Source organism: Lissotriton helveticus, chromosome 5_1 (genome assembly GCF_964261635.1).
Source record: "Lissotriton helveticus chromosome 5_1, aLisHel1.1, whole genome shotgun sequence".
NCBI classification, from domain to species: Eukaryota; Metazoa; Chordata; class Amphibia; order Caudata; family Salamandridae; genus Lissotriton; species Lissotriton helveticus.
In genome coordinates, this window is record NC_136065.1 from 1,131,344,297 (window position 1) to 1,131,371,178 (window position 26,882).

Here is a 26,882-nt window from a genome sequence, read left to right on the forward strand (position 1 = left end):
TACATGTCGTGCCCCTCTAGAAGGGTGGAATGCTAACCCCGTCGCCAGAATTGTCGAGGGGTTAGTATTCCAATTCGTATGACACCTTACTCGACATGTTTTGATAATGCTATACCAAAGTTAGCATTTAACCGCGAGGATTATGATGCACTTAAGAGTATATGGTATAGCGTTATCATGGAACAGCTATTTGGACTTGGTTCCGCAAGCTGCAAACGGGCTCAGCTCATGCCAGAGCACCATCTCACATAATTCCAAGCACTCTGCCTTCAGGATTGATAAGGCCTGCCTTAGGAGTGACTGATAGGAATATATGTGTCCATTTTAGGTTTAGATATAGGTATACTATATCTAAAGCAAAGGGTGATTACACCACCTTGCCCCAGCTGTCGTGCAGCCAGTTGTCTGTTTGGGTGGTCAGCCAGGGGTGGCATAATACATGCTTCAGCCCCTGGTAGGCCCTGGGTACACCTATGCCCTGGATACCTAAGGTATGCTGTACAGGGACTGATAAGGTGGCCCAGTACCAATTGGTAAGATGCACCTAAGGTACATGGTTGTAATTTAGAGAGAGAACAGCTAGGCTGTGGGTCTGATTAGCAGGCCCACAGCCAGGGAAAGTCGTAAACCAGTGAAGCAAAAAGCAGAAATCTGGGGTGGCCATGGGATTGCAGACCCCACTCTCCTACAGTTAGGATATCCTTCCAGACAAGAATTTAGATGCCTGCGGACCTTGGTTTAATCACGGCGGTGACTACTCCTCGTGTTTGACGGAGCCCTGCACCAATCTGCAAAAAGCATTGACGGGAACCTCAGTGACGGCCAATGCTTTAGAAATGACGGCATCTCTATCAGGACGACTGAGTAATTTATTCAATCACCCTTGCAAAGAAATGGGCCGCCCAACCAGATCTTAACTTGATCCATGGTCTTAATGGGTAGGATTGTAAAATGTGCAAATCTCACTTGCTCGCATTTCAATTACTTTGGGTTTGTGGGTATTAATGTTTTCAAATGTGTTGAAACATTTTAATAACATAAATATAAAGCTTTGTGAGCCTACCTTGATTCGAATCCCTATGGAAATGTATGCATCACTGACTGTGAAAATAGTTTTGTGTAAATGGAAAGACGGAGCACCCTGCACATTTGGTAATTCCAATTGTATTTTTAATTAAATAATGCAAGGTGCCCATATTTTGTTTACTATATGTGTCTATATATATTTGCTTTGTGCACATAATCTTCTCCACTGATCCTTGATTCAGAATTCTAGTCCGAATTTGTTTTCTCAGTTCCTGCATGCCACTAAAACAGCTCATGCTTACTTAAACCTTCCAACAATGGTGTCTATGCCCTGGAAACAACACAGCTTATGTATATAGTATTATGTGAATAGCTTTTATAAATAGAAAGTCATTATTTTAATAGAGGTTCTAGAAATGTATGAACAGACATCTACTAACACTGCTAACATTTCAGTTACCATTTATACCTAAAGGAATGTAAAATTAGCTTGGGTTTAGTTTATAAAAAAAATAAACACATTTTGAATGCAAGAGATTCACAAATGATTAGAAAGCCTTGGTTGCTTAGCAGTTAAGTTTTTTGTGTACTGAATTTAAGATTCGTACCTTTATATCCCTTTCAAGAAATAACCACACACTGCTTCAAATGCTCACTTTGACTTTCGGCTGCTACCAGTTTGCTGTGTATCCTTATAGTGTTGCTTGCAAAGTTGACAGGTTAATCGTAATATGCGTTTTTTTTGTTGGCTGTGATAGTGGATCACAGTGGATTCACATTTTTTCTTATCTTGAAGACTAACTGTCCATAGTTTGATCCAATAATGTAACAGTTTTTAACTTCTAGGTGACCCTAGATTCAGTGGGCGACACGGATTTATTTTATGCATGCCATGAGATATGCATTCTATTTTTTATTTTTTGGGAGTTTTATATAGCGCTACCTTGATCCGAAGGTATCGGGTATCAGAGCTTTTTACATGAACACCAGTTGCGTTACACATGGACTCGTTCATTGTTGTTGTTGTTAGGCACAGGGAGCGGGAAAAAACCTTTACAACGCAGACATTACACCGTGATACCTTTACAACGCGGTTGTTACAACGCAGTGCTATTAAAACGCAAGTCGTTATAACAACTTGCTCTAGATGGCACTCTAGACTAAGGAATAGTATGATTTACTATTCCAACACCTTCCCTACTGTTGCACACACTGGAGTTGGAATAGTAAGTCATACTATTCCTAAGTCCAGCGCGCCATCTAGAGCAAGTCGTTTTAATGGTCCTGCGTTGGAACAACGTGGTCGTTGTAACAACCGCGTTGTAAAGGCACGCGGTGTAATGGCTTTGATAGTAAAGATTCATATTCACAGGGAGCATCTAACATCATAACGGAAGTACCTCTGTCGGTTCTACTAGTTCCATTTGTCTTAGTTCACAGTATTTTACTAAGGTATATTAAACTATGAAATGCAGAGTAAAAAGAATTTTAAATGTTTAAATTATTTCAATTGTGCTTCCCCATTTCTCTTTCTGTAGTTTCGCTCATGCTCGCGAAAATCTTTTTGTCCGGCAATAATTAGTTTTGACCTTGAACAAGAAAATGCTTGGAAATCTAGATTGTGCTGTTGACAGTGAGTGGTTAGGCACTCTCTCCGATGCTGAAAGTTCTAGTGCTGATCCTGGCATCAAGAAACATGATTCCACTGTCGACATTTGCCGCTTTCCAAAATGTGTTCTGAAGACTTGGATGTAAAAGCTACTGATGGGTAGCCAACTGATAATAACAGTGGTCATTTCTGAAGGAGTTCACTTGCCCTACCAAGAAAACGCAGCAAAAAAGGACTATAGTACTAAAGGGAAAAAAGGCTGAAGGGAGAAGAGGAGTGTGAAATAGTAGTGAGGATAAGGAACAGTTTGAAATTGCTATTTTTATATATGTCGGCCTTCAGCATCACCTCAACCAGTCTGTCCGAGGAGTGCATAAATTCTTGTCATCCTGGTCATATATGATTAGGTGCCTAATGAACAGCTTTGTGTGAAGAAGCACATCTCAATAGGAGGTTTAGATAAACAGGTTTCTTTATTCTCATCAAAGGAAGAAAGGATCTCATCCACAGCAGAGATAGGTAGGCAGTAACTGTCACAGTCTTGTCCAGATTAGAACCATAACATGACTACATCATCAAATTCTATGAATAACATTCTAGTCAGGGTAAGTGCAGAAGTAAACATAGAGAAGGATACCACACACCTTCCCCTGAAACACAAAAAAAACCAACCAAAACTATTTCAAAATATAATCATTTAAAGCAGTAGGAACACAACATATACGTATACTTTTCCTGGTGGGAATATGAGACATCGCATCAGATTTGGGATGTACACATTTCTTGGCCAAGATGTCATTCGTAGCTTGCTTCCGAGTTGAACCTAAAAAGGGAGCAATGCGATTCAAATTCCAGATTCTCCCATCATTCAATTTAACAGCATTTCTAAACAATTTTGAAACAACAAAAGGAGTGGAAAACTTAGGACCCGAGGATCTGAGTGGGAGACGAACTCTCACTTGATCACCAACACAAACCTTGGTGGGAGAGACAGCATGTCTGCTATCAAAGTTCTCTTTACGCAGCTCAGATTTCTCCTTTTGCTTCAGTACAGGATCCTTGTTGAAAGTACTAGTTTCTACCCCCAACTTCCTCATCCAAGACTGAAATAAAGATGTGTTCGGAGTGCGACCACGAAAAAGTACAAAAGGTACCTCACCTGTGGAGGAATGTGGCGTAATTCTATAGATCATGACTCTCTCCATAAGATTATCCTTCCAATCAGAACCTTGGTCTTTAGAAATCTGAATGGATTCTTTAAGGACCCGGTTGAACCTTTCCACCATTCCGTTACTTTCTGGATGGCATAGTGAACAACGCTTGTGTTTAACCCCTTTACTAGCTAAAAAATCCTCCATCTCTTTTGAAATCAATTGTACCCCGTTATCAGTAAGGATGGTTTCAGGAAATCCCTCCCTATTGAACATCTCACGTAAAAACTTGACTACATCTTTAGTCTCAATGTTTTGAGTGATTTTTATCTCTGGCCAACGAGAGAACATGTCTACCATGACCAAGACATACCGTTGAGAGTTGTTCCCTGAAGAAATAGGACCTAGGATGTCCAAAGCGACATCTTGCCAACAACGTACAGGGGCATCCCTAATAACCATTGGTTGTGTTCTTGTTTTACAAACCTTATCAGAGGAGTTGCATTCCAAGCAATCACGAATCATACGTTCCACAAGAAGGTCAATACCCGGCCACCAGAAATGCAAACGTATCCTTTCTTTAGTTTTGGAAATACCCTGATGACCTTGGTGTGCCAAGAGAAGAATTTTTTCCCTGATCAAAGAAGGTGGTATGAGTCTAGTACCTCTCCACAACAAACCATCCTTTAAAGATAACTCATCTTTGACGTTCCAATATCTCTTGGCACCATCGCTCAGATTCTTGAGACATGGCCAACCATCACTCACCAACTTACAGACCTCTTGTAACTCGGGATCTGTACATATTGCATCCCTCCAATCACACTCCTGAACAACTCCTTCTACAATCTCACACACCTTAAACTCGTCAATCTCCCATGAATCCTCAGATGATTCATCAATCTGATTACTTTGCTCCACTACTAACCTAGAGAGACAATCTGCAACCTTATTGTTAACCCCCGGTAAGTACTTCACTTCAAATTCAAATTCTTGGAGAGAAATAACCCATTTACAGATACGTGAGGAAATGGCATCTAGACCCTTCTTATAAAAAACCTCCTTCAGTGGTTTATGATCAGTGTGAACTACGAAAGCATTACCCCACAAGAACTTCTTCAATTTCTTAATGGCCCAATAGATACTAAGTGCCTCCTTTTCAATCACTGAGTATGACAATTCTGGACCAACTAAAGACCTCGATAAGAACAAGATGGTAACTTCTTTTCCATCTCTCACTTGTTTGAGCACAGCTCCTAACCCACGGGAACTGGCATCTGTGACCAAAATAGAATTATTGTCAACATCAAAGCTGCGCAATGAGGGAGCCAGACTTAGATCTTGTTTAACAAGTTCATACTCCTTTTGACGAACCTGAGACCAAGAAAATTTCACACCTTTCTTTAACAAAGCCCTCATGTTGAAGGTTTTATTGGCGAAGTGTGGTATGAATTTATTATAATATTCCGCCATACCTAAAAAGGTGACTAACTCTTCCCTAGACTTTGGTGTAGGCAAGTTATGTATGGTCTTCACCAATTTGTCTTTAGGTTTGACACCATCAGGAGTCAAGCAATGACCTAGATGTCAATTTCAGTTAAATTAAATCTACACTTGTTTTCTCTCAAAGTCAAACCCCTGTCTTCAAATCGTTCCAAGACAGACCTAACTCTTAAATCATGCTCATCCTGTGATGAGCCAAAGACGAGTACGTCATCCTGATAAATTTTGACTCCCGTAATACCTCTCAATACATCTTCCATCACTCGCTGAAAAACAGAAGCTGCAGATATTAAACCAAAAGGCAGGCGAGTAAACTTAAATGTTCCTAAAGGCGTGATGAAAGTAGTGAAACCCATGGAAGTCTCATCAATCCTCACCTGATGGTATGCAGCCCTCAAGTCAAGAGTGGAAAACATGCAGGCGTCCCCTAACTGAGTCAACATGGTGTTGATATTAGGAAGAGGGTATCTATCTGCCACGACCACCCTATTGAGAGCTCTGAGGTCCACACAAAAACGAACCTCGCCTGAGGGTTTACGAGCTAAAACGACTGGCGAAATCCATTCACTCGCTTCAGTCTTAACAATGATCCCATCATTTAAAAGCTTATCCAATTCTAACCGCATTGGCTCTTGCATGGCCAAAGGAACATTACGCACCTTACATGCCACAGGAATAGCATTTGTCTTTAAGACAATGTTATGAACATACCCAGTAAGACAACCAAGTTTGTTGTTAAAAACTCTCTCAAACAGCTTACGCCAATCAGGAAAAGACCCAACATCCTTACACACAACAGAGGATCTTTGAACTGACGACCCAACATTCTTACACACATCAGGGGATTTTTGAACTGAGACCTTATTACAGCCAGATGTAGATGGAGTTACAATCTTTAAGGAAGAAAGATTCCCCCCAGAGTGGGAGACTATATCCCTTAACACAATGCAAGGGTCTTCACCCGGAAATAAGGCAAGATGTAAATCAGCCTGATGAAACCAACTTAAAATGCTGTCACCCCTACATGAGATGTAGATTTTACCTGCAGTGAGTCGTCCTTTGTAGTTAATATGACCAATGAAGTAACCCACGATTTTTATGGGCTTTCTACCATAGGCCAATGGCCTTATGTCAGGTTTAAAAACTTTTACTTTACCAAACAGATTTTCATCAAAGAAAGTTTCAGGAATTAAAGTGATGTTTGCCCCGGAGTCAAATAACATTTTGACTTCACACTTATTAATGTAAACCACATCAATGGCACCCTTACATTTTTTTCCATCGGATAAGGATACCTCACCACAGTCCGAATCAGGATCATAGTCATCATCAAATATAGAAATTTCTTCACAATGTAATTCATCAGAATCAGAGTCAGAGTCATCCTCAACCAATACCTCCTTAACTTGCTTTTTCTTTTTGATTACCTGAGACCTGCAAGCTTTAGAGAAATGTCCTACTTTACTACAATTATTGCATTTAGAAGACAAAGCAGGACATGACTTATCATTAGCTAAATGATCAAAGGCATTGCATCGGAAACACTTTAACTTTGAATTGGTAGAGACTCTTGAAAATTTATGAGAAGAAGGCGTATTGTACCCCTTCTTAGAGGTTTTGGAAGTTGATCTCGGGTCTGATCTCTCTGTATATTTATTTTTATTAACCACAAAAACCTTTTCCTCCGAGATCTCCTTCTGTTTTTTAAAAACTTTCACACATGCGTCCGAGTGTTCCAGTCTTTTGGCTATAGCAATAACTTCGTCTAAGTTAGGATCATCTTTTTGCCACAGTTCGTCCTTAACTTTTTCTAGACAACATCCTAGCATGAATTGGTCACGCAGTCTTTCCTCTAAGGAACCGTCAAATTTGCAAGTGGCAGCTAACTTTCGCAAAGCCGTGACATAAGTTTCAATAGACTCTTCCTCTTTCTGCATGCGTCTGCCAAAGTGGTACCTTTCCAAAATGGTACTCACTTTTGGTAGATAGTGTTTGTCTAGTTTTTTAATGTTAATCTCGAATTCATTTAAATTGTTAGCCTCTTCAGTAGTTAACTCAGGCAAATGTTCAAATACATCTTGCCCTTCAGAGCCTAAGCAGTGCATTAGAAGTGCAGACTTTCTCTCCGCAGAAAGAGAAGTGCCACATACTCTAGCATAATTTAAAAATACCTTTTTCCATTTAGACCAGCGAATAGGTGGATCCCCTGGTTTTGAAAGGAAGAAGGGTGCGGCCGTAACGTTTTGCATAACTTCAATAATTAAATGAATCAGATAAAATTAAAGAAAATTAGAAATTCCAAGTAAATTAATAAGTAAAGTGACTTAAATATTTGTAACTTAAGCACTAAATATAAATATAACCTGCAAACAGAAAAGGTTATAAACACAGTTATAGTTGCGCAGATAAATCACTCAAAGTAACTGTATACATAAAAGAAGCTGAGTGTGTCAGCGCAGAAAATCAGCTGCACACCTGAAAGAAGCTGAGTGTGTCAGCGCAAATAAGACTTCTTAGGACTTAAATCCATAACACTTGTCCAGCAGAAGCCTTTAGAGTTCCCAACAGAGGAAGTCAAATCAGCATAAATCCGAATGAAAGCTGTAGAAATAAATGTCTTTACCTTTAGTTCATCCAAATGCAGATATAATGAATTATTCACCAACTTAAGCGCAGATAAAATAGGCACTCGATGATCTGATTATCAAGGATCAGAGAAAGCCTGAGAAATATTGCGCCGCTGAGGAAAGCCACTCGATGATCCTGTTGCTAAGGAGAGCAAGTGCTGTCAAGTAGGGCCCACTGTGATGTCAGTGAAGCGCAATGCTTGAAACGCAGCGTTGTCTGAGGAGCCTGTGCGTCACAGTGTAATCGACGGAAGACCAGATGAGGCGTTAGTGACGAGCAGATCCAGGAGCGTCACAGCGAAGAAACAGCAAAGGTTGGAGATGGAGCGTGCAGAGTGAGGAGGCGTGCAGATGATGCCGGTATTTATTTTTAAACAGTGCGATGATGAAGCGCGAAGGCGCGCAGATGCTGTTGTGTTTGTTTGAATCATCAAACATGCGAGCGCACAGGATGAATTATATTCATTTCAAATCCAGCACATAACACATCAATCCCAGCATATTAAATATTGTCATCATCCAGCTGAATAAAAGGAATATTATAAACGGTAGGAATCACTCTATGGCAGGCACTAGGCTTTAACGTTATAAAGAGTCCAACGCAGTGAGGAAATCAGCGCTTAAAATTTAGGCAAAGCATGTTGAAAGCACAAGGTCAATTATATCTTCCTGCATAGATAGAAGAAGACAGTCGTCTTTAAATTATGAGAAGAGTAGACTACTGTCTTTAAATTATGAGAAGAGTAGACAGTTAGTATCAAGCCTCAGGAGAATACATTGAATACATTAAATTAAGAAAATTAATGTATGATGGATCCAAGTTATGTAATGTTGTTAAGTCTTAGTCACAACATGAAGTACCTTGAGTTGAGGCTTGGTGTTGAGATCCTTTTGTTATTTTTCTGTCAAGAGAAGATTTCCCTTTTTTTTTGTTGTTGTTGAAGAAAAGGTTGTTGCTTGTAGTAAGGAATCTTCTTTCTATCCCGTCCTCGTCGCCAATGTGAAGAAGCACATCTCAATAGGAGGTTTATTCTCATCAAAGGAAGAAAGGATCTCATCCACAGCAGAGATAGGTAGGCAGTAACTGACACAGTCTTGTCCAGATTAGAACCATAACATGACTACATCATCAAATTCTATTAATAACATTCTAGTCAGGGTAAGTGCAGAAGTAAACATAGAGAAGGATACCACACTTTGCTACTGCTTGTGTAGCACCCAAGGTACAGCCTGAACCCTAATTGGATGTACGCCCTCCTACATTAGTGGGAAGATCGCCATTTTCATAAAGAGACAGTGTGAGGAGGAATGCTATCCAAGAGTGAAGGAGCAGGACTGTCTGTAAGCTGCAGACCTAGAAGACCAACAGAGGCTCTGGGAATGAATTCATGGGAAGGCTATGTAGAGCTGAAGGCCAAGTGTATTTCAGGGTCTTCGACATCTGAAGATTTTTTTCAACCTTTAGCAGAAAATTACGATCAAATGTAGTCTTCTTGTTCATAAAGAATCCGGGGAAGACAATTTCCTATTTGCAGCGGTAAATAATGAAAAACGCAACCCTTCCCAACCTTCAGTGGCTCAAAGTTTTAAAGCTCCTGCGTTACTTTTAAAATCCTCACTCTACTGAACTTAGTGGTATAACTAAGCTGCACAATGCAGCATCAGCAGTAGAAAGAAGGCTTTCAGACAACCCTTATATGTTGCTGTTTTTGAAGGACTGTTGAAAGTGGAGCCGCATAGTGAAAATGTGCCCAGAACAGCTTTTTTTTCCCCTTTCCAGTCGGGTCAGCAAATGTAGCAGTTCCCTTCTCTCATTATCGCAGACAGGCTTGGGAAAACGAGCTGAGCTAGTTCTGTATTTACCAGAGATAAGCAACAGGTGTCTTGGAAAATGACAACCGAGCAGAGCTGCGCATCTAAGCGTGCAGAGATCTATCAGATTCACAGTTTTGGATATTTGCTCAGGGTGCAGTTTGAGCACTCAAATCTGGCCGAAGTACTTCAGTTTCAAACTTGATGTTTAGACATGTCTTCTAGATATGCTTTTCAGTGGCACAAATGTGGGCCATCTTTTGCAAATGATCAAAAGGAAAGCAGTCAAACCAATCAATGCCATCTTATAAGCGAGACCATTGACTTTTCTTGGTTGCAGGGGAAGCTCCCAACATATACACAGAACCATATAAGGGAGCTCTGGCAACCAAGTTATATATACCTGAAATCTTACTGCTATAGAGATCGCAATGTTATAGATTGGCTCAGCATCCCAGCTTGTTTTGGCTCCCAACTCAAGGGAGTGCAGTATACCCAAGCGCAATTTGCTGCCCATTCTCCCTCGGTGTCCGATCTCAAACTCTGCCAGGGACACCCATGAGATGGAGTTAGCAGGAAGTGGGTGTGGTCAGTTACCTTTACTTTTGAAGCAATGAAAGGAACCAGTTTCTGACTTACACTAGACTGGAGCAATCATTTAGTTAACTTTTTTCCGCTAGGTACAAAGAACCTGCTGCTGGGTAAGAACAACCTCGCTCCAAGTTTTCAGCCAAATTGACTTGCGAAGGAAAATAAACTAACTTAAGGCAAGCCTTTTCAATGCAGTGGTCCAGTGCTTACTATTAAGAAACCTCACACTCTGCTTTTGAATTTATTCCCATCAGTAAAACAATCTTGTATCTTATTATTTTTGTTTCCGTTTGTTGTCTTTACCACGGTTAATGTTTTGTAACGCTCTACAGAATGAATTTCTTATTGCTGGCTCTGCACCAAGATTACTTAAAATCCAAATGTGAGGAAGGATCCACTATTCTTCATTTGCTACACTTCTCACATCATGTCCTCCGTATGTATGTATGCATGTGCTGTTTCTATAGCGTGACCCTAGCCACAAGGCTCTTTACACTGTCAAAGGCAAGCTTAAAGCCAGCGACCAATAGTCTTGGTAGCTGGTTTGTGGACTGTTAATGCCCTGTGATATCCTCTGTGTGCTATAAAGAAAACCATAGCTTTAGAAGTTCCCTGAAATACACTGGGTTCTTCTCTCCGTATAGGGATTCGGCTCACCCCAGCGACAGATCACTTTTTTTTTTTAAATCCTGGTTGAGCCCTTAACGAAGAATCTGATTAGACATTGGCGATCGAAGAATTCCAGTTTGCCACATTTTATAGGTACCCAGAGCGCTTACACCACCATCCCTCGTGTCTAATGAATAACATCATCACCTTGATTCCCATGATAGGCAGGTGGGGGACTTCAGTGCAAGTTGCACCCGGGCTGGCATGCTGAGATGAAGGAATATTAAAGCTGCTTGATTCTGCAATCTGACAATTGTCTTGGGAAGCTTGCTGTACAGAATATTCTATTTCTCATGCGTGAGCCCTCAACAAATGCTGCTGTCTGCTTCTCTTTGTATTGGGTTTGAAGGTGCACAAAGATTTTTGCAAGGTATGGAAAGCAGAAAATCGCTGTCCTGTGCCAGTGCCTTTGTCTGGGGAATAAAAATGGGATCTCCGCCAAAGATGACCCCCAGATTTTTTTGTTTTGGAAATGGTTGGAAGTCTTCACAGACTTGAGTCATTCACACAGGTGAGCTTTGGGTGTAGGTTTCCAGCTGTTAAATTGCCGTTTCATGTTAGTTTAAACAGAGAATGCTTTCTTTCATCCAAAGGAAAATGTGATTGAGATGTTTGGTAATATTTGATTGACTATCTAGTTTGTTCTTCTGAGGTCTTGTTTCTTTTGGCATTTCCCGAGTACTTGTCAGTTGGATCTTGTATGTTTTGAGCAATGGCAGTGACAGAGAGGAGCCCTGTGGTACTCCTCATATGACTCTCCGGTTGGTTCATGCTTTGAATCCAGTCATATGCTGCTGGCTTTGTCTTGTGAGAAAAGAGTAGATTCATTTCATGGTATAGTCAGTAATTTCTGCTGCTACTTTTAGAGTTTCAATTTTTTTTTCAACAGATACTGTGGTCAGGGAGCACTGCCTCAGTGCCTGATAGAAACCAACCACCCCTCCATAGTCTGCCTTCTTGGAAATGTTCACAGTATTTATCGCAGGGTACTCCCCCACTGTTCAGCAGATCATTGCTCTACAGCTAGACTTCTTCTTTACAAATACCATTATATGCATACATTGACAAACACATGGTAGATTGTGCTGCAGAGAGATCAGTAATATGAGGGTGGCTTATTTTTCCTTAATCCCAGGTCATAAGGAGCTCCCCTCTAATGACTTAAATAGTTTGTCACTCACCACAGAACAATACATGAACAATGAGATTTTGTGCCATATGCTTTATTTGGCTATAGTATGTTTGAGATTGGATGGGTGCTGGTCGGGATTTTTGGATCTTCTGTTGGCTTCAATAGGGATATGACGCTGGCTGGTGTACTCTGGACTATCCCCTGTATCAGAGATGCGCTGACCTGTGTTGTGATATCGGCTGCTTCATTTGGAAAGAACTGCTTCATTAAAAACTCCATGCAGGACTACTCCAACATAATTGAAACAGTATGGTTTTTTTTTCTTTTCGTGATGTCAACAACTTCCTTGGTTGCCAGTTTTGTTATTACGTAGGGAGGAATGGGCCTGTCTTGATTACAGTGATTTCCAGATTATTTAGGTGATTTTCAATTTGAAAGTTTATACAAGATCCTCACGGGCTGCTGGATTACAATGTGATGGCAGTTAAGGATGTTCGTATTGGAAATCTGTTAGAACACGTCAAAGATTTCCTTTATATCATTTGTTGATTTACTTTCACGATTTTGAGGAGGAAAAAGCTTAATGACCTTGTGGTGTCTCCTTCGATGTAATCTGAATCCTGTTTTATCAAGTTCAAACCAACATTTGGGACATTGTCCTAACAATTTGTGACACTTTCTTCAGTTCTTCCAGTTCAATATTATACCATGATCTAGTGTATTTCTTCCCTGTCTTTAGGTAAGGCAGACTCTGTTCTGGTTTGGTTTAACTCTAATCTGTTGGCTTGCTTTTTTCTATCTCGTGAAAAGGTTATCTTCTAACACATCCTAATTTTATTTCCACATTATTCTACCATTGGTTACTTCTTTCTCCGCATTTCCTCCAGCCTCTCTGATCTCCACTTTTTACTTTAGCAGACATGCTCCTGCTGGTGGTTCTGCCTTCCCTTCCCTTCCCCAAACCTTATCCACCCCTCTGTCTTATTTTCTAACTGGAATTGAATCCTGAAAGAGCAATCACTCCTGTTTTGTCAGCCTGTCAGAAATAGAACTTATTTTGTCTTCGTCTTCTTCTCTTTCCTTTCAAACATTCACTTCATTAATTCGATCTTCTGTTCTTAATAACGTTTTATTTTTATTCTCCTCTCGGATCCTGATTAAACTAGCTGTTTTCATTATTAAATCAAAAAGATGCACCCATATTCCTTTTCCCGTCACCATACCTTTATTTGAAACTCTTGCTTGGTCTTGCTTGAATTGTTTTAATCTTTTTGTGTTTGTCACCTCAGATGTGCTCTCCATCATTTTCTGTCCATTCCTGAGTTTACATATTCTTAGGATGTGCTTACTGTTCTTTTGTTGCTCCTTTTCCGTTTAGTGTTTGCTTAGCTCCCTCTCTTCAGGCTCTTTCAGTTCCTTTTTCTATGTTTGCTTTCTCTTGCCCCACCATCACGCTCTGGTTAACTTGCCCCATACCATCCTCTTTGTAGTCTTCCATCATCTTCTTCAGTCACGTTTGTTCCCTCCTTGTGCTTCTAGGTTTTGTTTTGCGATAAAGGTGTTCCCTAATCTCTAGAATACCCTTTGTCTCTATGTCCACTGTCTCCCACCTCTATGGTGTTAAAAAAAAAACTTTTTAAAAAACTCTTGCCCGCTTACCATTGCTATTGGTGTTTTATTCTATTTCTATATGGTAAATTCTTAATTCTGCAACCTCTGTACATTTGCTTTTTCTACTGCATAATTGTACTGGATTATCAATTCCCTTAAAAGTACTGTGCGAATTAAAAAATAAATAAAGTGGATACTTTGGAGAGGTGCCAGACAGGCTTCAGATGAAGTTCGTGTGAGATTGTAGGGCCTTTGAAAGTTCACAATGTTTGGAAGACTCCAGTTAGTGCTTATCCATTGAGCGTGCTTCTGTTCTTGTTCTTATCCTGGTTTCAACAGGTGTCACTAGGAGCCTCTGGTCGTGTAAACACTGCAGATGTTCTTACCACAGAGTATAGTGTTCATTGCCACCAGACATCATGGCGAGGTTTGCACTGCTAGACCTTTAAAAGCCCACCCTGTTTGACCTTTACCGGTTTCACCTTTACCTCTTTTCCCTTTCTTGGCTGATTGTGCTTTCTAGAATGTCTTTATTCTGGCTGTTTCTTTTATTTGGAACACAAATTACAATACTACATTCACAATCTTAATTGTAAGAGGCATGTCTGATACTTTAAGTAAAACATTGCTGCTTAAAGAAACTACGCAAGCATATTTGTCACTGATGTATATAATACTGAAAGTTCTCTCCATTTGGAAAAGACAGTAACCTGCACTTATTTGGCACCGGAATAAATGGTTTCCTTTGGATTTTTCTTTGCAGGTAAAAGTAAATATTATCGGCGAGGTGGTTGAGCAGGGGATCACCAATTTAAGAATAGACCATTCCGGTTTCAGTCCTCATGCAGCTATCTACTCCATGCGTCCAGATGTGAGATGTGCCATACACATTCACACTCCTGCAACAGCAGCGGTAAGTTCTCTTTTTTGGTATCTTAAGTAAATGTGCCATACACATTCACACTCCTGCAACAGCAGCGGTAAGTTCTCTTTTTTGGTATCTTAAGTAAATGTTTTTTTTAATGTACTCTTTGTAGCTCTTTATAAGTTTGCTTTTCACCATAATAAATATATCTCGCACATAAATTGCGTCCAGTAAATGTCAGTTGTGCATAATGACATGAGCCTACAACCCTTTAGCAGAAGTTTCCTTAGATTTCCCAAAGGTTAGTCCTTTGTAGAGCGAGTTGGCTACCTCAGAAAGAAGTATCGCAAACAATTGTACATTCGAGAAAGGTATCCAGTTTAACCCTTGCTTTGCTTTTCTTCTATTGTTAACACTACCTGCCATTGCTTTGCCTACTTGTGGCTTTCACATCTGCAGACCTGCTAGGATTATTTTTTCCAGATGCATATGGGTCAATTATGCAGCCCTTCAATTGTCGTCATATGTTTCTAAACATGTCATGGTCTCCTACGTGCTGCCTCCAAACCTTTATACCAAGGGCTTCCATATTCCGTGATTCTCGGGTACCCTTTACCTGCACAGACCCATACTGGTGTTACTATATTGTTGTTTTTCTTTATTGCTAATCTATTGGATGGTTCCTTTGCTGCTGTAGAGGTGGGAGAGCAACTCTACTTATGTTTTTTGTACTTCAAGGGTGGTCAACTGTTAGGACACTTGTTTAGTTCACAAGTTTGTTTAGATATTATTTCATTACAGTTAATTGTACATCTGAATAACTCTATTGTCTACTGTCTGCAATCAAATCTTGACAAATGCAGCATTCTGTTGGTTCCCTGTTTTGAAAATCTTTGTTCAGCTCTAACAGTCACGACATAAGGGATAGTATAAAGCGAACTGGTAATCTGTGCATGGCTGCAAATTCCAGCCCTTGCTGTAGCTACATCTTCCTTGCCGCTGTCCTTAACAATCTTTATTGTTCCTTGCTGTGTGAGTAATGCCTTATTCCCATTAGAAAAGACTAGTCTTGGCGAGACTGATCCAACCACAAAAAGGCAACCTAAAGTGGTAACACTAAATTTTCTTCCTAGTTGAAAACATTTTTAATCCTGTATTCTTCTGCTACAAAAAAGAGTTTTCTCACTTAAACTAGGACTAAAAAAGAAAACAACAACAAGCATTGGAAATGCAATAGGTCTCGCAGCATTAGAGTTAGTGCTTTTAGAATTGTTTATGGGTTTTTTTGTAAATCTTTAGCATTTTTGTTTCCTGTAGCCAATGCTAAAGAATTAAAAAAAAAAAGCCATAAACATTTCTAAAAGCTCTAACTCAAATGCTCCGAGACCTATTGCACCGTGTGAGGGTGAGGGGTTGAGGGTGAGTGAGGGTGAGTGAGGGTGAGTGAGGGTGAGTGAGGGTGAGGGTGGGTGAGGGTGAGTGAGGGTGAGTGAGGGGTTGAGGGTGAGTGAGGGTGAGGGGTTGAGGGTGAGTGAGAGTGAGGGTGAGTGAGGGTGAGGGTGAGTGAGGGTGAGTGTGAGGGTGAGTGAGGGTGAGGGTGCTAGTAATTACAGGAAATTAGAACAGGAAATAGCGTAGATGGAAAGCGTTTAACAAAGTGAAAATTAGCACATGAGGTTCTGCAAACATCCTCATCGGGGTAGCACAGATCGGCAACTCTAAAAACACATTACTTGAACAGCGAATGAGACGTGAAATGTATTAGGTCACCTGCCTTATAAAGGATTTAAAGGTTAATAACTAATTAGAAATAATGGTCTCACTCCGAAGATCTATTAATAAACCTCTCAGCTCATTAAATACATTCTATACGCCGTCACAGCAGGCGTTTTTAAATATCCGATAAAGGGAAACCCTACTGAAAGGATTCGTGCTGTTGCAGGGAAAATTGGTTCCATTTGAAACCCCACACGTCACGGGGTTCAACTCACAGTGACAGAACTCCAATGCACCGCTCAGAGTGAGATGACATGCCCTGAATGTTAACTCCTCTTTACTTACACGCACCGCCGGCGGTGTAGATGTTAAAAAGTGGGCTGGGTGACGTACAGTAGGCCAATGCCACTGAAAATAAAGTCTGATCAGCTAGCGGCCAAGAAAGTCGCAAAGTCACATACATAATAAAGCATCTAGGTTTCATAAAAGGTTAATGCTCCCTAAAAGCACGTTTATTCTTCGTGCTGAGGAAAACGAAAAAACCGAAAGAAGCGCTTAACTCTAGTATGCTTGCAACGTATCCTTTTGAATGAGCACCACTAGACATGCGCAGTATTTAACGCTTTCAGTGAGGTTCGCGGCACCATGCCAACAGCTGCACGGTGCCTCCCTTGCGGGTGGCGACATTACGCTGCCAGTGCAGGAGGCCCAGGACCAGTGACGTCAGCTGCGCGCACACACACACCGCACGTCGATGCAACCAAGACCGACGCGGCATTACAACACTGGCAGGTCCAGGCGGATCTCGGGAGCCCATCATGGGAACACAGAACAAGAATGAGCCCTCAGGAAAAGTTAAAAGGCTGCATGCGCTTGCTAAAGCCGACTGCCTAATTTAACCAGCATGCAAAGCAGAAAACACACGCTCATGAAAGTGTCTTGTTGTGACCCACACAGGACACGTTTGGAGCGACTTTGACGGTGTTCAGTAGCAAACGGCAATCGTTATAACACGTCAGCCCGCCTATGCCATAAGTAAAAGTAGCAGTGCCTCCGTGTAGAAGCATGAAACAAATCGTACTCACCTCACGGTAGAAGTAGGAGAAATGCGACACGGCGGGAAGGGGAGGGGGCGGAGCGGGTAAAATAACAAACAAGACGGAGGGAAGAGAGGGGAGGGGGGAGGAGAAATGCGACACGGCGGGAAGGGGAGGGGGCGGAGCGGGTAAAATAACAAACAAGACGGAGGGAAGAGAGGGGAGGGGGGAGGAGAAATGCGACACGGCGGGAAGGGGAGGGGGCGGAGCGGGTAAAATAACAAACAAGACGGAGGGAAGAGAGGGGAGGGGGGAGGAGAAATGCGACACGGCGGGAAGGGGAGGGGGCGTAGCGGGTAAACCAAGACGGACGTGCACGCGCTTTTAAGCTCAATGCGCATGCGCATTGAGCTTAAAAGTCACGGGCACTGCAAGGAATCGCCACAATTCCTTGCAGTGGATAAAGAGTGGATAAGTCCCAATACTCTCGCTTGCTCGATGCGCATGCGCATCGACAGGCGAGACCTACAAAAATTGCTAATCCCTTTACCAACTGGCATGAAGCCAAGCTCTTAACAATGGCCTGTACCGTTGAACTTTCACTCGGAACTAGCACGGCAACCACTAAGTGAAGAAAACAGAGTAATTGGTCTCATTTGAGATGGCTAGGTAATAAAACATTACTCGCAGGTGGATTTAGTTGTTTTTATTGCCTTTTGTGAGAACAAATTCAACAGAAGATTGATAGGGAGGGTTACAGTGCATCCTCACAGAGGATACAACTGCACTCCATATGGCAGTGCCAGTTCTGGACCTGTGGAAGGCCTTAGCAAACATGTGACGCCTACACCATGTGCCAAGCTAACTACTACTTAAATGCCCAGGGCAGGTGAAGCCAGAATGGTAAGGAAAAATAATGTAAAGCTTTTGTAAGGCATCCATCACTCCACACCTTCATCTTACGCTCATCATTACAATTGAAAAGTAAGTCGGTCTATGAAACCGCTAATGTTGGATACGAAAGTGATTTCCCCATTACTCAAGTTCTCTAATATGGGAGCTCGTGTTATTGAGGAACCCACAAGCCTCTCTCTGTACCTGTGAGATATTTTACAACTGCACACTCGTGTGATCCACAATCTGAAGTGGCCTACTACCTCTGCAGGCAATTCAAAGTTACAAATGATGAACCAGGGAAGCCCCCCTGACAGTGGAAAATCCTTGAAGGCTTTCTCGTCGCTGTAGTTAAACCTGAGTTACTAGTAAATAACGCTATCTTGTCTGCTTTACCACGATGGAATGATGTGGCACACCTTTTTTTATGGTGGATTGAGGTTTTCTAGTCCGTTCAATACATTTAAAAAAAGAAAATCCATCTTGTTCAAACTGCAGCTGTGCAGTTATTGGAAAGTTCGAGGTTTCTGCTCTGTCTGCAAGCAGAAACCACAATTTTCTTTAAAGATTGTTGCCTTCCTCATAAAATGCCATATAGCCATCCAGGCTACCTGAGGTAAATGATCATACACCCGTGGGTGCACACTCTTCTCATTTTACCAGGGCTTACTGTTAATCCACGTGTTGAATTTTGCCACAGTTTCTAATAGAGTTTTCGGGAGCCTTTCTTCTGGACAGAGAAAGCATTCAAGTTTCCGGTTATGCTAACTGAGCTTGCATTGAACTTAAATTGCTCCATAGACGTTAGTACTATGATTCTGCATTACAGCAATGGTTCTTCTAAGTCCCCTTCAAGTGACAGATCGATCGGAAGGGCTCAGTTTTCCAGCACTCTCCTCTCCGTCAGGTGTGTGTGGAACTTTAATACAGTGAGTTGTGATTTGCTCAGACTTGCATGTTTTCCAAACGGGCAGAGACAGGATTCATAGTGTAGCCAATAGACTACTCTTCCTTTTGATTCTCCTTGTTTGTTGTTTACCTCCATGCCCCTCTGTTACCTCCGCCCAGCCCACACCTCGCTGTATTCTCAGGTGCCAGGCAATTCCCCTGCCACATTCATTGAGTAAAGCCAAGTACCTCGCTTTGTTTTCCAATACACAATGTTTGTGCTGAATTTGCCATTTTAGTTAAATTGCTCCAATTATAAATACAAAATAGGTCTTCTCGTCTGTTCCATAATTGCTCAGTACTGTTCCTTGCCAGCTGTCTGCCCTTAATCAAGGAAAAATAAACTTCTGCTGAGACTTCCAAGTCTGTAATTTCCTGGTTCCTACTTCTACATGGCCTCTCAAGAGAGAGTGCCCCAGAGAGTCACCTACAGTTCTCTTGTGTTTGCAATATTGACAATTATTTACTTAAAATACATTCAGCTGAAACCTCATTCACTGCGACTACACAGAGGCCCCCCCAAAAACCCGAAGGTTTACGCCTTTTCCTTGTTACTTTCTGATCGTGTGTGCACATGGCAGTGCGTCCTTCAGACAAGTCCTCTGACCTGTGGGCGACCTTGATATTACTCTTCTGCCCGACCTCGTGTGTAGCTCCTAGTGGCCCCGTCTCTGGCTTCCATCAAGGTGTCTATGTGCACAAATCCCTCAGTATGGTAAACAGATAGAGCTCAGCTCACCATATGGCCGTCGGTTTTCTCCTCTGTCCCATCCATTCAGTGGAACAGCGAGTCGTGTGTGGCATTCATTCTCATCTTTATCACCGCACAATGGTGTAATAAAGAGGTGCCCCCTGCTCCCCCCTCCTGCAGCCCGGCCCAGGATGAAGTCAACTTTGGCGCTGACCTGGCTAGCAGCGAATAAACATCTTTAAACTATAGTCACGCATCTTCCCAAGTGACTTGCCCGTGCACGCTCATGACCATTTTGGAGAGCGTGTTCTCACCAGGACACGGGGTTTTGGTAAAACTGTAGATACTAAATCAAATCATGCCCTTAGTGACTTAAAACAGTGGAAAAGCAGGGCTTCGTTGCCTGTAGATTTAGATAGTGCCTTGTGTTTTGCTCTACTTTCCATACGGATACCTGGTTACCCAGTGCCACCATGTGGCCGGCTGATGTATTGCCTCCTTGTGGTGCCTGTTGAAACGTGAAATGGGTTGCAGGACTCACTTTTTACCGCGGTCTCTCGAGTATATGGTGCACTTAAATGTACGCAAGACTAAATGAGCTCCTGGGCAAACCCCATTCGTTGCTGTCACTATGTATAGTATGTGCAAAAAGAGCATACCTACGAAATGTTCATATACTGCCCTTATTATGTCATTCCTCATGTCCAATCACGACTGGCGATGAATGTCTAGAATGAATGGCGACAGTGGTCTCCAGACTGCGACTGGGCTGTATTACCCCTACTATTCAGTTCAGTACGGAAATGTCTTTGCGACGATGTCTCTTAAACAATATAAATTTAAAAAATCCATTAAAATGGCACATACGGGTAAAAAAAGAATTAAGCAGAGCAATCGATTAAAACCTAATCAGAGTACACCATCTTTTAAGGACATTAATAATCTAGCCAAGGCATACATTACATCCATAATTTGATTTTGAAATATAAATCGCAGTGCTAACAATCTTGACCCGATATATATTTTTTTAAACGCTTAAAAAAAAAATTTGCACAGAGTTCAAAAGTATCGACAGTCCAAAAGTATTTCCACTTTTGTGCCATGCGTCTGCAACCCACAACCGCACAACTCTTCTTCGTTCTTGGAAGAGAGCATCACTAGAGGGTGTGCGTCGAGTGGGTGTAATCCTAGTCTTAATTTAAAAAATAGTGCTACACATTGTTCGGTAGGCTGTGAAGATATGGAAAGGACATTTTAGCCTTTAAAATTTTTATAAAGTTCTATAACTGATGGTTTGACCCTTAAGTACCGGAGATCCCTTTTTCTTGACTCCCACCTAATTCCTACATTTCTTCTTTAGAATAAATTAAGCGATGTACAATTTTGTAATTGTTGATCTTCTGTGGATCTGCAATCACCTATAGCTGCTTCCTAATCTTATCAGCCCACTTGAGATCACTTGTGATAATCTCACCCTCACATAGTTGCTATTTTGGGTTTTTCTGATGTTACTAGTTTTCTCCAGAATCTCGATGTACGTATCAATGTAGTAACGGACCAGGATTCAAGCCCGAACTCCATCAGAGCCATTGTTCATTTTGGAGGGATAACAGTTTTTTTTTAAATTCCGCAGTCTTCCACCTTATCCCAGTCTTCAGCATTATATAGGCCCAGCAATTCTACTTCATATAGGACTTAAGTTGGGGTCGGTGCTATTTAAGCTGTTAGAAATGGATGGAGCGAAGGACCACCGTAATCTTGTTTAAATGTTCTTAAACCACAGGCAGTCGATAAAGCTTTTGCCATTAATTATTCAATACGGTAAGACCCCAACAGTGATTTATTGAAGACCATACCTTGTTACCTATATCCTGTGGTTTCCTCAATTCTGGTCTGACCAATAGACCAGACAAAAAATTATGTGCCGTATTACCAAAGCTCCTAATGTTATTTTCATCAAAATTGATGGTGAACTTATTCTTTAGGCAGAACTTCTCAAATTCTGTCAGTTTTCTTTGTGAACCAACTGGGGTCCATCCCATAAATACCAGGTCATCCACATAAAGCAGACAAAGGTATATAAAAAGTCGCAGTTTTAGGAGGTAAAAGGTTGGTACCGAAGAGGGGTTTTACAAGGTCAGCGAAATAAGGGGCGAAGAGAGTATTGCCAACAATATCCTTGGTGCAACCTGTTCTGAACGCTTCTCTTTCGAGAGTGGCTACCACCAGCATCCAATTCCACACAGACCAAATTGCTGCTGTGGAGTTCTTTTGGTGTCTTGGGGAGAGTCTTTGCCTACATCGCAGCCAAGACCTGGAACGAGCTCCCGATCAACATCAGACATGCTCCCTCCCTGAACATTTTCAGAAAGAAGCTCAAGACGTGGCTCTTTGACTGAACGGAGCTGCACCCCCTGCGCTTTGGAACTCTTACGTGTGAGTAGCCTTACAATTCCCCTGATTGATTGATTAATTGATTGAATCTCTATTGATTCCAATTTGACCCACATAATTTCCTGTTCCACCAAATTATAGGCGAAACCTAAAAACACAAAACGGGTATATAGAGAGCCTCCTCTAAGGATTTTTGTGCTATTCCCCAAAGGCTGAAGCAATGATCGAAAGTCGAATGCCCAGCTTTAAAGCCACCCTGTTCCATTAGGATCAGATTAATGTCTTCAGTCCATTGGTTAACAGCTTGAAGTGACATTCTTGCATAGACTTTTGAACCCACATCAATTAGACTAATTAGTAGTTCTTGTGTTCCGCTGGATCTCACTTTTTGTAAATAGGTTTTATGAGGCACCTGTCAATTCCCGGGCATATGTAAACTGCTTGAACACACCAGAGAGAAATTTTGACCACCAGTTTGAGTTAGACTCTATTATGATTGCCAGCAAATCACCCGGGCCGACATAAAAGAAAGACTGGGAGAGTAATGAAACAAGTAGAAACCTGGTTTCAGTAGGCAATGTGTCCATCAATTCTGGCTTGAGGGTGAAAAAAAGTTACTCACCTGAAACATTGTTTTTTCAGTTTAATATGAATCAATAGTTCACTGCTTTGCATACTCCTGCCATCTGGTGGTTGGATAGGGTATAGCTCTAATACATTTCAAAACACACTACATCTAGCAGTCAGGTGGTAAGGTCACTAGTGTTAGCCCTATAACAAGAACCGTAACTCTCAACTGATCTCTAAAAGGGAATTGATTCTGCCATCCTTGTTCATGGGAAAGTTGGCTGAGAATCATCTTGAACTATAACAGATACCAAGCTGTAAAAACACTGTTACAGGTGCATAACTGCTTATTTTGAAGAATGGATATTTTATAAACTCCCAAGCAAGGCATTGAGTCTACATAGGTTTGTGGTGGAAGTAATGTTGCCTTTTCAGGAGAGGTTTTGAAGCACCACTTGAGTTACCAGCGCTTCTTGCGGACGATGGGAATCCTTATGCTTGTTCATCAGGAAGGTGTGCACTTCAAACCATGTGGCTGCTCTGCGGATTTCTTTTAAGCAGATCTTTTCCCACAGCTGCGGCCTCTCCCTTGAGACTCTTTTCAAGAATTTGCTGTTTGCTAATCATTAGATGCATGTTCCTATCCAGTGGAGCAGACTTCATTTCAATGCTGCTTTGTCGTATAAAGCAAAAAATGCTCTCAATTCTCCACTGACCGTTGATCTGTCAAGATAGAGATTTCAGTTGTTCTTGCATCCAAGGTTTACGGAGTGCTTTGATGGTAATTTTAGGAGAGCCTACAGTACTGCTAGAGATATAAAGTAAGTGATCAGACAGAAGTATCTGAAAGAAACAGGTTAGTGTTAGATTCCTTACCTTAGAATATCCCCAGGCGTCAGACTGGATCCGGAAAGTTTTGCGTAGCAGTACCCCTGCGCGTCGATAGGAGTTGTCTGCGGCTCCACGGTCGCCGGGATGACGTCATCGGAGTACTTAGACGGCGCCCTCGCACGCTGACGTCAATTCTTCTTTCTTCCGCGCCAGCAAGCGCAGATCCGGGAAGAGCAGTACTCCTAGTCAATTTTTGACTAACTTTTTAGATCTCTTTTGGACCTTCTCGAGTCGATTCTCGACTCCGGTGCCGATAGGGATGCCCGGGTTTAAACCCTGCGACGACTGTAACCGCATGATGTCGGTTACCGACCCCCACCGTCGGTGCCTTTACTGCCTCGGGGCCGACCACGATGACAAAGTTGTGCCCTGACTGCCGGTCCTTGAAGTCGAAGGCTAGGCGGGAGCTGTCCCGTAAGCGCCTTGAGATCCGGCAGTCGGCCCCGCGCCCCTCGATGTCCCGATCCAGGAGGAGGTCGAGGGACCGGTCGCGGGGCCACAGTCATCACAGCTCGGCGAGTCGACACCACTCGTCGGGCTTCAAGTCCTCAGGTAAGTCGAGGCACAAGAAGTCGAAGAAGCGACATCGCTCTTCTGACTCCTCCCGCCGCTCACGCGACGCGGCTGTGGGTTCGGGTGACACCGCCCACGCGGCTCCCGACGCCGCAGGGTTCCTCAGGATCCAGGCCTGGATCCGTGACGACGCCGGTCGACCTTACGACCCCTCCACTGGCCACCAAGGGTGTTGCCTACGGTCCCAGCCCCGATCCGGATCCGGCGTCGGACCGGCACCACCCGGCGCCGTCTTCGACGCTGATCGGTGAGCCCTTCACCGACGACCCGGCTCCATCATTTATTCCTGACTATCAGATGATGGATGACGAGGGGGACTGGGAGGGGTCTGAGGACCCTCTGGCACTGTAGTGCTAGTTGAGCCAGGACTGGGCAGACCAACTGGGAAGGCCAGTGGTCTGGACACTTCGCCAGACACTGGATTTGTCTCCCCTCCTACAGTGGCTACGGAGGAGGGGGCTGCTTACAGTGTGGTGTTGACTAGGGCAGCCAAGGTCTTGGCTCTTGAGGTCCCAGTCGCGGCTGTGAGGACTAACCTCCTCATTGAGGTGCTCAAACCGCAGGCAAGCTCCTCGGAGCCTCTCCTGCCGTTCAACGAAGCCCTGACTGACGTTCTGTTGGGCACCTGGTCCAAGCCCTCTACAGGCCTCCCTGTAGATCGGAACGTGGCCCAACGCCACCGACCGGCTCCGGGTGACCCCAGTTTCCTGTCCGTTCACCCCACCCCTGAGAGCCTGGTGATCCAGGCCTCAATCTCCCAGACCGCATTCCCGACCACCCCTCAGGATCGGGAATCCAAAAGGTAGATCAGTTCGGCAACAAACTGTTCTCCTCACTGAGCTCAGGGTTGCGGTCTGTCAACACCGCCTGCCTTTTGGGTCGTTAATCCCACTCACTGTGGGAGACGGTTGCGGAAGTGCTGCCGCAGTGCCCGGCGGAGGTCCAGGCAAAGCTTACCCAAGCCCTTGCAGAGGGAAGGGATGCAGCACGCTATTCCATTCGGTGTGGACTGGATACCACGGACTCGCTAGGCAGGGCGATTGCAACGACGGTGGCAGTTTGCCACCAGGCCGGGCTGAGGTCCGCCAACTTTTCGGGCGATGTCCAAGCCTCCCTTATGGACATGCCTTTTGATGGCCGTCGCCTCTTTGGCAACAAGGCAGGCAGTGCGCTGGAGCGTTTCAAGGACTCCAGGGCTACGGCCAAGTCCTTGGGCCTCGGCCAACGCCAGCAAACTTCTGCCTTTCGCCCCTTTCGTGGCCAAGGAAGGGGCGCCCCCTCACGTCTAGCTAGCCACAGCCTGCAGAACCAAACTCAACGCGATCGCGGACGTGGTAACAGCCGTGGCGGTGCCGGGGGCCACCGGCAAGGTCAGTCCACACCCACCCCCGCAGCATCTGCCTCAAAATCCTCCTAGTCTGAATTTTCAGGCCCATTCGACGCCATTGGGGGGCAGGGTTCGCCATCACATCGGACAGGTGGGTGCTGCAAATTGCCCAAAGGGGCTACTCCCTCCCCTTCGAGGCGACCTCTCCAGCCATGCCACCGCAGTACCACCGCATGTCAGGGGATCACTTGCGACTTCTCCAGGAGGAAGTTACGGCCCTCTTGGCCAAGGGGGCCGTCGAGCACGTTCCTGGGCCAGAAGTAGGACGTGGTTGCTATTCCCACTACTTTCTGGTACCCAAGAAGGGCAAAGGAGGCCTACGGAACATCAACGACTTACTTTGGAAGGAAAAGTTCAAGATGCTGACTTTGGCTCAGGTCCTAGCTGCCCTGGACCCAGAAGACTGGATGGTAGCGTTGGACTTTCAGGACGCTTATTTCCACATCCCCGTCCTGCCGGCCCGCCGGCGTTACCTGCGGTTCAAGGTAGGCCACGAGCACTTTCAGTTTACCGGGCTCCCCTTCGGCCTTACCAGCGCTCCACCGGTGTTCTCAAAAGTGATGGCGGTTGTCGCAGCTCATCTGCGCAGATAAGGGGTTTCAGTCTTCCCCTATCTCGATGATTGGTTGTTGAAGGCGGGCTCGCCCCAGACAGTCGTCTCCCACCTCCAGACTGCGGCCGACCTCCTGCACTCGCTGGGGTTCTCCATCAAAGTGCTGAAGTCACACCTGTGCCCCTCTCAAAAGCTCCTTTTCATCGGAGCGGTTCTGGACTTAGCGCAGTTTCGGGTTTATCCCCCCGAACACCGGGTTCAGGATATTCAGGCTCTGATTCCGATCTTTCAGCCTTTATCCAGAGTCTCGGTCAGATTGACGCTGCGGCTCCTGGGGCTGATGGCCTCCTGCATCCTTCTGGTTCATCACGCCAGGTGGCGGATGCGGGCTCTGCAGTGGGACCTGAAGTTTCAGTGGGCACAGCATCAGGGCAATCTGTCCGACCACGTCCGGATCTCGGAGGGCACTGCAAGACAGTTGCAGTGGTGGCTCACGAATCACGATTGGGTCAGCGGCAGATCTCTCTCCCTACCTCAACTGGAGCACTTTGTGGTGACGGATGCGTCCCTCCTGGGATGAGGGGGCCACATGGGGGAGAGGGAGATCAGAGGTCTCTGGTCTCCGGCAGAGTCCC

At 43.7% G+C, this 26,882-nt stretch overlaps 1 protein-coding gene across 11 annotated transcripts in view; it reads left to right on the forward strand.

The window, feature by feature from the left end:
• ADD3 (adducin 3) overlaps positions 1-26,882 on the forward strand; it is a 455,953-nt gene that overhangs the window by 266,268 nt on the left and 162,803 nt on the right. For all 11 annotated transcript variants that reach the window (XM_078643745.1, XM_078643752.1, XM_078643750.1 and 8 more), the window contains one exon: positions 14,495-14,644. In XM_078643745.1, coding sequence (XP_078499871.1) covers positions 14,495-14,644 — 150 coding nt within the window. The remainder of the gene's footprint in view (positions 1-14,494; positions 14,645-26,882) is intronic.